The sequence below is a fragment of the Myotis lucifugus genome, unplaced genomic scaffold, assembly GCF_000147115.1.
Source record: "Myotis lucifugus unplaced genomic scaffold, Myoluc2.0 scaffold_1946, whole genome shotgun sequence".
NCBI classification, from domain to species: domain Eukaryota; kingdom Metazoa; phylum Chordata; class Mammalia; order Chiroptera; family Vespertilionidae; genus Myotis; species Myotis lucifugus.
In genome coordinates, this window is record NW_005872994.1 from 1 (window position 1) to 14,112 (window position 14,112).

The following is a 14,112-nucleotide window of genomic DNA, read 5'->3' on the forward strand; positions in this document are numbered from 1 at the left end:
GAAGTGGACGACCTGGTGGCCCTGGCCTGACTGCATAATCTGCACGGGCAGAGCCCGGCGGCTCTGGGCATCCTGCAGGCGGTAATGGACGCGGGCGTGGCCGGCGTGGACCAGGAGGGCGTGGTCGCCAACATGATGGCCCTCGCCCTGAAGAGGACGGGCAGGACGCGGCTGGCGGCCGAGGGCTACTTCCGCGCCCTGGGCATCGCCCGGCGCCTGGGCCAGCGGCGGAACCAGGCGGTGGCCCTGGCCAACTTCGGGGCGCTGTGCCTGCAGGCGGGGGCCCGCGGGCTGGCCCAGCACTACCTCCTGGAGGCCGTGAGGCTCTTCTCAGGGCTGCCCAGCGGGGAGTGCGGCCGGGACTTCACCCATGTGCTCCTGCAGCTGGGCCACCTGTACACGCGCCGGGCCCTCGCCCAGCGGGGCAAGTGCTACTACGAGTGGGCCTTCCTGGTCGCCGCGGAGACGGGCAACCTGGAGAGTAAGTGCCGCCCAGCCCCGCTCTCACTTCCTGGAAAGAGCGCGTTCTCTTTCCATCTCCGGCCAGAGCACCTGGGGTGTGAGAGTCACAGGCGGGCGGTGGTTTTTCCGCCGCCGACAACGCTGAGTAATGGAAACCACGAGCTGTTTGCCGGCGCCGAGGCCGCTCCCACACTGGGCCGACAGGCAGGGCCCCCGGCTCGTCTCTGTCTGCCTGGGGGTGTGGAGCCCTGGCAGGCCCACAGCCCGAGCCTCCCCACCGTCGTGGGCATAGCCCAGGCCGGGCAGGAGGGGCTGGGCACAGAGGAGCCGGGGCCTTGAACGTGGGTGATTTAGCCGGTGGCTTCCTCTAGGCCTCCGCCAGCCCTGCCCGCCGGACGCCTCCCGGGTGGCAGGCGGTTCCCAGGGCTGAGGAGCCGCTGGCTGTATGAACAGCCCCTCGCTGTGCGGGTACACCGGGCTCTGTGCCGGCTCCACCTGCCAACGTGACCTGAGTGGGTCTTGTGGGAAGCAGTGACCAGCTCACAAAGTGGTCCTCGGGGTGGTGGGGGCAGCTCCTGGCCCCGACGCGGGGCCAGGGGAGTCTGTGTGGTCTGGGACCCGAGGGTCAGGAGGGTTTAGCCGGGCATTAGGTGGGCGGCGGGGAGAGCTGGCAGCAGGCGCGGCTTATACGAAGGCCCTGGGTAGGTGAGCTGGGCCGTGCACTGAGGTGCAAGGTCTGGGTGGGATGGGTGATGGGTGGTGAGAACCTCAATCGGGGGCCAGGCAGGGCAGGGGAACCCACGCTGCAGTGCGGCATTTTCCCCGAGGGCACTGGGGAGCCCCCGCGGGCCGTAGCACCCTCACCGAGGCCGACAGGGGGCCCTCTGAACCTCAGGGAAGAACCAAGGGGGGAGGGTCTGGGGACTTGTGGCCTCAGACAGGTCGGGCGGTGCTTGCCATGGGCCTCCCAGAAACCTCCTGTGGGCCCCCAGGGCACTCGGGGATTCAGAGTTGGGGGACCTGGGGATCATGTTGTTACCCCCAAACTGAATAGCGAGGAGACCCAGGACTGGGAGGTACCCAGGGCCACCCAGTGCTTGCTCTGGGCCCTTTTTTAGGCTGTTACAGCTGTCTGTGTCCTTCAGGCCTTTGTCCATCTCCACCTTCACTCCTTTCTCCTGGTCAGTCTGCGAAGGCTGTGTCCGTGCGGTTATCTTGTCAAGGAACGGCCTTTGGCTTCACTGACTTTCCTGCTGCTTTGCTGGTGTCTGTCTTTTTTACCGGCTCCCGGATCTTCACTTTCCTTCCTTTGCTCGCTCTGCCTCTAGTTCACTCCTCCTCTTCTAGCTTCTCGGAGTGGAAGCTGAGAGGCTTTTACTGGAGATGTTCTTCTCTCTAAAGACATTTACGGGCGTAAGCCCCCGGGGGCTGCTCTCGCCGCGTCCTGTGGGGGCGCCTTGCGCTCTGTCTCTGCTCATCTCTGCACGTCTCCCCGTCTCCGGCCCCGTGCTTCCTGGGCCCCTGGGTGCTGAGGAGTTTGTTCACTTCCACGTATCTGTGAATTTCCCAAACTTCCTTCTGTTTATTTATTTATTTATTCTAAATATATTTTCATTGATTTCAGAGAGGAAAGGAGAGGGAGAGAGTTAGAAACATCAATGATGAGAGAGAATCATGGATCGGCTGCCTCCTGCACGCCCCCTACTGGGGATCAAGCCCGCAACCTGGGCATGTGCTCTGACCGGAATCAAACCCGGGACCCTTCAGTCCGCAGGCCGACACTCTATCCACTGAGCCCAACCGTCCAGGGCTGTTTATTATTTTTTACTTTATTTTTATTGTTGACAGATGTCCCCCATTTCCCTCCCCCTTTGCCCGCCTCCACCCAGCCACCCTCTCCTTCACCCCCCCCCCCAATCTGGCCATCACCACGCTATTGTCTGTGTGTCCAAGGGCTGTGCATATAGGTTCTTCAGGTCATTTTTTTCAAAATATGTTTTTCTTGATTTCAGAGAGAGGAAGGGAGAGAGAGAGAAAGAGAGAAACATCAATGATGACAGAGAAACGCGGATTGGCTGCCCCCTGCTGGGGATGGAGCCCACAAGCAGGGCATGCGCCCTGACCGGGAGTTGAACCATGTCCTCCTGGTCATGGGTTGATGCTCAGCCACTGGGCCCCGCCGGCCGGGCTTCGGGTCATGTTTACAGGGAAAGCTCTCGCTGTCCCAGGCCCCCTCTCGGAGGGTGAGGCAGGCGGTGGCCGGGAGCCGACTTCCTGAGGGAGCTTTGGCTCCGGATGCCCGCCGCTGGATCTGAACCCCGTCTCCACGGCCTGTCGGGACTCAGCCTTGGACTCAGAGTGCCACCTGCAACATGGGGGTGCAGGTGCCCAGCCTCGCCAGCTCAGTGTGATGAGCTGTCGGCCGGGAGGAGCGGTCGGTGTCGCGGGAGGGCCTGGCCAGGACCCCAGCCCGGGGCTTATAAAAATGGGGGTGCCGTCTCTCGAGCATCCGTGGCTGCCCTGCCTGGCCCCAGGGTGTGACCTTGAATAGGGTACTCGGCCTGGGTGGGCTCAGTGTCCGATCTGCGGTGACCCCCTCAGAGGGCGGGAGAGGGGCACACAGCAGGGGCCTGCGAGCCCCCAAACCCGCTGCAGCCAGTGCCGCAGCCTCTCCCTGTCTCCCCGCCCAGGCCAGCTGCGTGCCGTCCAGCGGCTGTGCCACTTCTACAGCTCAGTCAGGCCCCGCAGGGCCCAGTGCGTCGTCTACCACGAGTTCCAGCTCGCGCTGGCCCGCCGGGCGGCCGACAAGGCGCTGGAGGGGCAGCTCCTGGAGACCATCAGCCGGCTCTACCTGTCCCTGGGCACCGAGCGGTGAGGCTCCGCGGGCGCCGGGGCGGCCGGGACCAGAGGCTGCGCCAGCCGCCCGGGGGGCCCTCCCGGGGACCCTCCTTCCTTGGCGCCCGGGGGAGGACTCACCAGCCGCCCGGGTGTCGCTCTGACCGTTGCTTCCGCTTCCAGGGCCTACAGATCGGCGCTGGACTACACCAAGCGCAGCCTGGGCATCTTCATCGACCTCCAGGAGAAGGAGAAGGAGGCGCACGCCTGGCTGCAGGCGGGGAAGATCTACTACCTGCTCCAGCAGAATGAGCTGGTGGACCTGTACATCCAGGTGGGCGGGGCGGGCACCTGTGCCTCCAGGGGGCAGGGCGGGCACCTGTACATCCAGGTGGGCAGGGCAGGCACCTGTGCCTCCAGGGGGCGGGGCCGGGCACCTGTACATCCAGGGGGTGGGGTGGGCACCTGTACCTCCAGGTGGGCGGGGCGGGCACCTTGTACATCCAGGGGGTGGGGTGGGCACCTGTACATCCAGGTGGGCGGGGCGGGCACCTGTGCCTTCCAGGTGGGCGGGGCGGGGCACCCTGTACATCCAGGGGGGCGGGGTTGGGCACCTGTACATCCAGAGGCGGGGCGGGTGGGGTGGGCACCTGTACCTCCAGGTGGGCGGGGCGGGCACCTGTACCTCCAGGGGGCGGGGCCGGGCACCTGTACATCCAGGTGGGCGGGGCAGACACCTGTGCCTCCAGGGGGCGGGGCCGGGCACCTGTGCCTCCAGGGGGTGGGGCGGACACCTGTACCTCCAGGTGGGCAGGGTAGGCACCTGTGCCTCCAGTGGGGAGCATGGGTCTACGTACTCACTCACTCACTCACTCATCCCTAAGCCACTCTGAGCTGAGTGCCAGGTGCCCGTGCCGTCTCCCCACGCCCCTGACCCCCACTGCCAGCATCTCCCAGCATCTCAGCTCCCGGGGGCAGAGCCCCCACCAGGCTGGCGCACAGCTCGTGCTGAGTCACGTGCACACTGTGCCCACGCCGTGGCACACGGAGACCTTGCCCAGCAGCACAGGGCACGTGTGCTTTAAACAGGACGCGATGGGGGCGAACCGGGAGGCTCCTGGTCCTTGCGAGGCTGTTCCTTTCTGAGCACCTGCCGCACCTCCCTGGCCAGGGTCCGAGGCCCCCGGGTGAGGGGCTACGGCTGAGGGGCTGTGGCAGGGTGGGGGTGCAGAGGAGCGGGAGGGCAGGCTCCTGCCCGCCTGGGTCACTGAGGCTGTGTGAGCGGCAGCGAGGGGGCCGTGCCCACCGGGAGGGGCGTCCGGGCAGCAGGACGCAGGCGCCAAGGCCCAGAGGTGCACAGATTTCGGGGCTGCGAGCAATTGGGTGCGGCCGGGCTGCAGGCAGGGGCTAGTCCATCATCCACTCAGCGGTATTTGTTGAGCACCTACTGTGCGCCAGGTACTGTGCCAGGCCCCAGACCCAGCAGAGAAGCCGACAGCCTTAGTCCTCTGGTGGGGGAGGTGGGCAGACGTGTGCCATCAGGGGTGCGAAGGGGACAGAGGGAAAGTAGTGGGGTGAAGGGGCAGGTGTGCGAGCCCCGTGAGGCCAGAGCGGAGGACGCGTGGGCCAGGCGTGGCGTGGACTCAGGGCCGCTCTGCCTGTGCCCAGCTCCTCAGCAGTCCTGCCGGCTCCGAGCCTTCACTGACCAGCCTCCCCCGGGGACACGGCTGGAACGATCATCCTCCCCCAGTGGGAGACAAGGACCCCAAATGCACAGGACCCGTCCCTCCTGGGGTGTGAGAGGGACGAGGCCTAATGCACTCGTTGGGCAGCTCGAGGGCCCCAGGGTGGCCGGGACGTGCTGTGAGGTCCCCGCTGGTGGGACGGCCACCTGCCCCGCTGGAGCGCTGTGGGTCACAGGCCCGCATCCCCGCAGGTGGCCCAGAACGCGGCCCTGTACACGGGGGACCCCAACCTGGGGCTGGAGCTGTTCGAGGCGGCCGGAGACATCTTCTTCAACGGGGCCTGGGAGCGGGAGAAAGCTGTGTCCTTCTACAGGGTGAGGCCGGGCAGGGCGGGGGCCTCAGTGGGCGTCCCTGGGCGGGCGGAGGCGCAGGCACAGCGGGAGCGGCCTCCCAGGAGGCGGGATCACCCTCTGCATGGTCTAGAGTTGTCATGACCCACCCCACCCCCACCCCAACCTAGAGGGACAGAGAAGGGACGCACTGTCCGAGGGTCACAGGCAGCTCCCAGCTCGCAGCACGCATCCCTGTCATCTCCAACAACCCAGAGTGCACCTGTGCCCATTTTACAGATGAGGAACCTGAGGCTCAGAGGGGAGCACAGGGGTGTGCCACAGGACATGGCATATCAGTGGGAGGATCAGGCCCCGGGCCCAGGCTGCACGGGCCCCCAGGGAGGGCGGCTTCTCCCCTCCCGTCGGCCCAGCTCCTGGTGTGCGGCCCAGCCGCGGGTTCAGATGGACGTGGCATTTGCAGAGCCCCAAGGGGTGTTGGGCGCTCCTGGTCAGGCCCTCGGGGCCCAGGAGGGGAGGGTCGGGCTGAGGTTATGCCGTGTAGACAGATGGGCTGCAGGCCACACCCCAGCTGCTCACGGCCAGTGGCCTGGGGTGTCAGGGCCTCTGGGAGCTGGCCTTTCTCTCGGGGGACAGAGCTGCGTAAGGACCCGGGGGCAGTGGGCAGGCAGCTCCCAGGGCGGGTTCGGGGGCACTGAGAAGGGTCCTGGGGGTGGGCAGGCGGAGGCGGGAGGAGGCCTGACCCACTTACCTGCTTGGCAGGACCGGGCGCTGCCCCTGGCCGTGACCACAGGGAAGCAGGAGGCGGAGCTTCGGCTGTGCAACAAGCTGGTGGCACTGCTGGCGGAGCTGGGCCTGCAGCAGGAGGGCCTGGAGTTCGCCCACATGGCCCTGGCTCTCAGCATCACCCTGGGTGAGCCCCGCACCCCTGGCCCGGGCCTCCTGCCTCGGTCCCTCGCCACCCGTGAGGCCAGCTATCCCGGATGCTCCAGCTTCTCACCGGTCCCTGGCAGTACCCGCCGCATGCGGCCCCTTCCCTGCACTCGGCTAGCCCCGCTGCCCTCGGCTCCTGGAACCTCAGGCCCTTTCCAGGCTCTGGTCCCTCGGTGCCGGGCATCCCTGTGTCCGGTCACCTAACTGAGCTGTCCCAGGCCTTGGTCTCCCCCAAGATGGAAGCCCCGAGAGGGCCAGGTGCACAGTGGGTGTGAAACGGGGTTCCCGTGCTGGCCCCACAGCGCCCCCCTGGGGGAGGGACCCGGGCACAGCCTGGTCTGATGACACCCTTGGGATGGGGCGGGGCCACTGCTGATACCCAGGAGGGTCAGAGGTCATGTCTGAGGTTGCCCGGAGTCCAGGGTCTGCGAGTGCAGCCTGCCTGACCTTTGGGGTCTCCTAGTCAAAATAGCAACCAAGGCACCCCAGGCGGCTACGTCAGGCTCGGACGGGGGCCTCCAAACCCCCCGCTTGGCCACATCCCCAAGGGGGGCTGGGAACAGGCGCCATTGGGCCCACTTCACAGATGGGAAGAGTGAGTCTCCGGATGGGAGGTGACGGGTGGAAGCTCTGAGGCGGCTCTGACCGACCTGGGCCGCCACCACCTCCCCACGCCGCCTGTCCTCATGCACGGCCCTCCCGGTGTGTCCCCCAGGAGACCGTCTGAATGAGCGCGTGGCCTACCACCGGCTGGCCGCCCTGCACCAGCGGCTGGGCCACGGCGAGCTGGCCGAGCACTTCTACCTCAAGGCGCTCTCGCTCTGCAGCTCGCCGCTCGAGTTCGACGAGGAGACGCTGTACTACGTGAAGGTGTACCTGGTGCTGGGCGACATCACCTTCTATGACCTGAAGGTGGGCGCCGGGCGGGGCTGCGGGGCTCGGGGTGGGGGCCATGGCCCGCCCGGGTGGGTGGCCACTCAGACCCCCGAGGCCTGGGCCAGGTGCTCCGTCCCAGGGAGTCCAGGCCCTGGAAGCTCCCGGCCCGGCCGTGAGGAGCAGGTGGGGCTCAGCAGACGCCTCAGCCATGAGGTCAGCCACGCCCTTCAGAGCTCGGGGTCAGTGGAGGCTGACGTGTGAACAGATGACAGCGGCCTTTGCTTTGCATAAAGGACCAGATGGAGTACAGTCAAGGGGGCCTCCGGGAGGAGGTGACTGCGAGGCTGAGTCTAGAGAGTCAAGCAGGAGCTTGGGGTAGCCACAGAAATGTGGGAGGGAAAAAGGGTCTTTGGGGAGCAAAGGAGGGGCTCACTGCTACCCCATGATGCAAGATGCAACCCAAATCCTGGCCCCTCTTCCGGGAAGCCTGCCAGTCTGTGCAGAGCTCCCCCTGGTCTCTGAGGACCCTTGAGCCCTCATGTCCCTGCAAATGTCCCATCTCCCGGCCAGGACCCCTTCGACGCGGCCGGGTACTACCAGCTGGCGCTGGCGGCGGCCGTGGACTTGGGCAACAAAAAGGCCCAGATGAAGATCTACACGCGCCTGGCCACCATCTACCACAACTTCCTGCTGGACCGCGAGAAGTCCCTCTTCTTCTACCAGAAGGCCCGCACCTTCGCCTCCGAGCTCAACCTCCGCAGGGTCAGCCTGGCCCCGCAGCGGTGCTGGGGGCGCGCACCCTGGCTGGCCTCCGGCCACCCGCCCTGACCCGCCCCGAGGCCCGTGCTGGCGGAGTGCGTCCTGGCGGCGCGTTTTCCGGGGAACAAAGGAGGCGGCCAAGCGGCAATAAATGTTCTGCAGGCACCTCCTCAAGTCTGCAGGCCCCTCCCTGCGGCCTCCTGGGGAGGGCCCAGGGCCTGGCCCATCCTGGGGGCCACCACCTGCGGCTGCACCCCATCCTCGGGCCTAAGTGGGTCGTCTGTGAGCCCGGCAGACCCAGGCGGATCCCCTGCCAGCCACCGGCGGCGTGGCCTTGGGCAAGTTCCTCCCCGGCTCCCCTCCCAGAGCCCCCACTGTGTGTCCGCATGGTGCTCCGCCGTGAATCTTAAGCCTCCCGTGAGGTCGGACTGCGGTGCTCCCCTTCGACAGCTGAAGAAATAGAGGACCAGAGAGGCTAGGAGCTTTGCCCGCTGCCACACAGCAGATACGGAGGGAGGGCCATGTGGGGTCCGCTGCTGGGCCGCCCACCCCTGCCCTGCCCAGCTGCTCCCCCCACAGGCCGCCAGGGCAGGAACCCAGGCATCCCCTTGCAATCCTCTCCCCGACTCACAGGCAGGGAACCGAGGCTCAGAGAGGGGTGCCAGGGGCTTCTCACCGCACGGCTCTATTCCGGCCCCTCTTCTTTCTTGAACTTATTTTGTTAACGAGGAGAAATTCACATAATATAAATGTAACGATTTCAAGTGGCCTGTCAGTGGGTTTTTGTCGTTCACGATGCCGTGCAGCCACCGCCTCTGTCTCTCGCCATTCGCCCGAGGAAGCCCATACCCCTGGACCCCTCTCCCAGACCCCTCATTGAAGAAAAGGGGAACCCGAGGCCTGGGGAGGGACTCGCCAGGGGCAGAGCCTGAGTCTGGGCATGGCTCTGCGCCCACGACGGTGGCAGAGCGGGAGGCCCCAGGGCAGGAGGGAAGAGCCACCAGGCTTCCTTCCTCGGCTCCTGGAGCCCAGGACCTGCCCCCAGGCCTCTCCCACCAGGGGGCAGCAGAGAGCTTTCCAGAACCCAGGCCAGGGTGAGGGCATGGGGCCCAGCAGAGCTGTTGACAAACCTTCTAGGCTTGACCTCGATCTGCCTTCTCGGGGCTGGTTTGAAAGCGGGGAGGAGGCCGCACAGTAATTGAAACCAGGAAGCCCTGGGCAGCGCCCGTCACAATTGCACGGGTCTCTGAGTCCGGCCGCCAGGCAGCACCAGGCAATGCCAGGCCGGGCCTGCAGCCACTGGGAGCACTCGCGTGGGACCCAGGCCATCCGCAAACAGCCTGCCTCGGACCACGGGGCCTCGGAAGCCGGTTCCCCCACCCCCCATCCTTCCACAGACTTTCGTCCCCCTGCCACGGGGGCGCCGGCCGACAGGGACCCCTGGCTCTCGGCAGCAGACCTGGAGGTGCAGAGGGAGGCTCGGCCGTGCTCCCCCTGGGCTCAGACTCAAGCCCCACCTCCAGGCTGTGGGGTTTGTGGGAAGAGCTTATTTCTCTGAGTCCCAGTTGGTTACGACACGAGCGGATAAACCCTGTACCAGGGTGAAGCGAGGGTTTGAGCAGCCGGCCCAGCTGGGCTCCGGGCGGCCTGCGACCTGTTTCCTATTAACGAAGCAGTTACTCTAGGACGAGCGCCAGCACCACGGGCTCCAGACACCGAACCAAAGCGCCAGTCACTGGCCAAGCTCTTCCCCACTTAGACCCTCAGTCTCTTCTTCATCTGCAACCAGAGACAACCACTCCTCCAGATTCTGAGGATGAAGAGACCGTGTGCCGGGCGCCGAGTGGGTGTGCGGAACGGGGCTGCCGGCCTCTGCTCTGGCCGAGGCGAGGAGCAGGCCGGGAGGGGCCAGGCACGGCCCCGGGCCCACAGCCTGGTCCCGCTTCGCCCCTTCCGAGCCCAGGGCCACGGGCAGCAGCCCCCGAGGCCCTTCCTTCAGCAGAGCGGGCCTGAGATGGGCATGTGCCTGGCTCAGGGTAGGCCTTCAGCCCGCTGCACCGGTGGGCACACAGCCCGGAGCCCCACTGGCCTGGCTGTAGAAGGAGGCGCCGTGGCTCAGCGGGGTCTGTTCAGCCTCCTTCCCACACGGGCTCCCTGCACACCTGCTGTGCACAAACCCCATTAATGCCCGCAGGCCGGCGGCAGGACTGGGCCCGCGGGGCAGAGCCCCGGGGGCTGGGATGAAAGCACACTCATTGCTGGGGTCCCTGGGAGGCTCCCACCCCCCTTCCCCCACAAGGAGGGGAAGCGCCCCGCCCTGCCCACAGCCCCCCCCCCTGACCTGCCAGGGGCTGGAAGGCGCACTTCAGCGTGACCGTCTGCCCCCTCGGGCTCTGGCCTTCCCCCCAGGGAGCAGGAGGCTGAGGCAGGCCCAGGTGGGGCCTTTGGGTTTGGGATAAGGAAACCCGTAGCGCAGAAGAGGGGACTGTGACTCTCCCAAGGGGTGCACAGCACCTATGATCATTGTGGCCATTGAGACCCTCAGCCCGGTCACCCCCAACGACGATGCGAGTGACAGGAGGGGGTGCCTGGGGAAGCTGAGCTCTCTCCCGGGCAGGCTTCTCAGAGATGGAGGTGGGAGAACCTCCGGAAGGAGTGAGCTCCCCGTCAGCAGAGGGGTCCCAGCAGCCCACAGAGCGCCTCCCGTGTGAACAGAGGTGTCTAGGTGACCCCGAGAGTGTGCCGGGCACACTGGGTACCCCTCGGGCTCAGCTGCGTTGGGGGGAGCTGGGAGCCGGCGGCTGCTTTCCTGCCTGGGCGGGGGGCTGTCGGCCACGGGCTGGCAGGGGGTGAAACCTGCCTACCGCAGGGTGGGGTCTGTGCAAGGCCAGGCTGGGGCTCTCTGACGGGGCGACCTGGAGCCCCTGCAGGGGGCACCCTTCCTGTGCCCGTGGCCTGCCCTCCGTGCACCTCGGTTTCCTCATCTGTGAAAGGGGGTGATGGTCCTGCAGGCTGAAGATGCCCACCTGGCACCCCCCAGGGTGGCTACACCACCCAGGTGGAAGGGAGAGCTCTGACACGGCTCTTCAGCCCTGGCTGGTGGCTCAGTGGTCAGAGCGCTGGCCCTGTCTGCCCGCTGCTGCGCTCACCCGGCCCTCACGGCCCAGCCAGCACCCAAACCAGGATTTCACAACCCCTGGCTCGGGGCCCGGGCTGCAGCATCCTGGGGAGAAGGAACGCAGGACCCGGGGTGCCTCCGGGAAACAGGGGCGTCCCTCCCGGAAGACGGACGGGCTCGCCGGCAGGGCGAGGGAAGCCCCTGGGGACCTGAGTGGGGGCGTGAGGCTGAGGAGGGCAGGGCTGGGTTTCCAGAGAAAGGGAGGGAGGGAGACGCATGTCTCAGGCGCAGGAGCAGGCCCTGCCCCGGGCGAGGGAGGCAGAGGTGGCCGTTGCCTCACCCGGACAGGACATTACTCTACGTACGGGCACCCCACCTGCCCCAGGGCGGTCCTATGGCATCCCCCCCGGATCTGGCCCCCCCGGGCTGGCAGGGAGGCCCAGGGGGGTGGTGGCCCCCGCGTATGCGGCCTCGGTCCAGCGGGAGCAGCCACGCCTGTTCCCAGCACGGGTGGGTCCGCAGCGAGTGTGAGGTTGGCCGGCCCTGACCTAGTCCCCACCACCCCGTCTGCTTCCCAGGACACACTCGGGCCCACCCAGGACAGGGGCCCAGGAAGAGGGGCCGCACCTCACCTCTGCCAGGCCTCGCTGTGCAGGACCAGCAGGCTGGGAGGAGGCCCGAGGGCTGGGGGCCCTTTCCCCCTCGCCCCAGCTCCAGCCAACACCTGGGCAGACACACCCCGCCCCCCCCAGCTCAGGAGTCGGGGAAAGCCCCACGTCTCCCGCCTGTATGAGGAATACTCTCAGCTTGAGGACAGCGCCTCAGCCTAAGGGTTTCCCGCCCTGTTACCAGGGGCCTGAGACGAGGTCAGTGGAAGGTCAAGGACAAGGCCAGTGCTTCCACCACTTCCAGTCAAGGTCACATTGGAGGTCAGGTGGCCGAACACAGCAGACAGGGGAAGAAGGAACAGACTCGGAGGGGAGGATCCTTAGAGAAACAAATGGACGCTGTTTGCATAGGAAACGCCAGAGGCTGGCGCCTGCAGGGGGACAAGCGGCCAAGTTCGCTGGGAGGGTGAGCGCAGTCCATCCGCCCCCCAGACCTGCCCAGGGAGTCAAATGCTTTACCGCTCGGGCAGTTTGCCATCGCACCAGGAACGCGTGCCCCCTTCCGCAATGGCCTAGCCCCACACTGACCGTGCCCGTGGGCAGGAACTCACCGAGGCAGAGAGAGAATGGGGCTTTTGGTAATCCTCATCCGAGGATATTTTCCCGTGGATTTTGGAGAGAGTGGGAGAAGAAGGGTAGAGACAGAGAACAAGCATAGATGTGAGAAGAGACACATCGATGGGCTGTCTCCCGCATGCGCCCCGACGAGGGCCGGGGAGCAAGCCTGCAACCGAGGTATGTGCCCTTGACCAGAGTCGAGCCTGTGACTGGAGTCGAACCCGGGACCCTTCGGTCCGCAGGCCGACGCTCTTCCCATTGAGCCAAACCAGCCGGGGCGAGATGTCGGCTTTCTTCAAGCTGACCCGGGGCTTCCGCCATTCCCAGGAAACCCCACAGGGTTTGTGCAAAACTGCAAAGGGGCCTCAGGGGAGGTGGCAGAATGGGAGGGCCAGCGCGCCCGGAAGGGAGAGGGCAGTGAGCAGGGTGGCCCTGGCTGGTGCGGGTTTATTCCAGAACTAGCGCGTGGCTCCAGGGACAGGCATGGCCTGGGAGACCACAGGCAGCCTCGCGCTGGGTGTGGCCCCTTCGTCACCCGTGGGGGCGCTCCGGGGCCCTGTGACATGGCATCCCTGCCTCGCGATGTCCTCAAAGCCCCAGCGCTCTCAGGTGAAAAACAAAGTACAGCCCGGCCGGCGGGGCTCAGGGGTCGGTTGAGCGTCGACTTATGAACCAGGAGGTCAGGGTTCGATTCCCGGTCAGGGCACATGTGTGGGCTGCAGGCTCGATCCCCAGTGTGGGGCGTGCAGGAGGCAGCCGATCCATGATTCTCATCAGTGATGTTCCTCGCTCTCCCTCTCCCTTCCTCTCTGAAATTAATAAAAATATATATTTTTAAAAAACACAAAACAGAAAACAAAAGTGTGGAAGGCAGAAACAATGTGTACCTCCAACAACAAAAAGTGCGAGTGTTTTTATGAGGGGCGGGAAGAATGTCTCCAACAAGACACAGGTACCGCACGCGGGAAGGTAAGGGCGAAGATTGCATCTTGTTGGCCCTCGCTGGTGTTGCTCAGCGGATAGAGCATCGGCCTGCGGACCAAAGGGCCCCGAGTTCGATTCCGGTCAAGGGCACGGACCTCGGTGGCAGGCTTCTCGGTTGCAGGCTCCTCCCCAGCCCGGGCCCTGGTGGGGGCTCCTGCAGGAGGCAACCAATCGATGTGTTTCTCTCACGTTGCTATTTCTCTGTCTTTCCCTCGCTCATCCACTCTCTCTAAAAAGCAATGGAGAAATGTCCTCGGGGGAGGATTAAATAAATAAAGATCGCAGTGCGTGGGAGATGCCGGGCAAAGAGGACGTGCCCAGGAGATCTGGGCCACACACGTATCCAAGCAGCCACAGCAAGGTGTCGGGGGCAGGGCGAGGCTCCGGGCGGGGGGACCGGGACGGGGACCCCGCATCCCTGGGACACCCAGCAGGTGTCCCCCGTGAGGCCGGGGAAGGGCTGGGAGCCCCCGTGGAGGAGGATTTGGAGGATTTCCGCACTGAACACAACGTCCTTATCTCAGAAACCCCCAGGCTCCTCTTTCCCGGGCCTTTGTTTTATTGTTATTATTTTAAAATATATTTTATTGATTTTTTACAGAGAGGAAGGGAGAGGGATAGAGAGTTAGAAACATCGATGAGAGAGAAATATCGATCAGCTGCCTCCTGCACTCCCCGCACTGGGGATGTGCCCACAACCAAGGTACATGCCCTTGACCGGAATCGAACCTGGGACCCTTCAGTCTGCAGGCCGACGCTCTGTCCACTGAGCCAAACCGGTTAGGGCTTATTTTATTATTATTTATTTATTTTTGCCCTGAGTTATGGTGGTGTGTATCCCCTCCGAGGATGGGCCAGGCACGATCGGTTGGACTTCCTGCCGC

General features: G+C 65.4%; 1 protein-coding gene across 1 annotated transcript; it reads left to right on the forward strand.

Annotated features, from left to right (window-relative positions):
* Positions 1-93: 93 nt before the first annotated feature.
* Positions 94-8,664, forward strand: SH3TC1 (SH3 domain and tetratricopeptide repeats 1). Its single transcript, XM_014450289.2, has 6 exons — positions 94-481; positions 3,153-3,333; positions 3,481-3,631; positions 6,095-6,245; positions 6,981-7,177; positions 7,712-8,664. The coding sequence occupies exons 1-6, from the start codon at positions 133-135 to the stop codon at positions 7,967-7,969; spliced, it is 1,287 nt and encodes a 428-aa protein (XP_014305775.2). The 5' UTR covers positions 94-132; the 3' UTR covers positions 7,970-8,664.
* Positions 8,665-14,112: the final 5,448 nt, after the last annotated feature.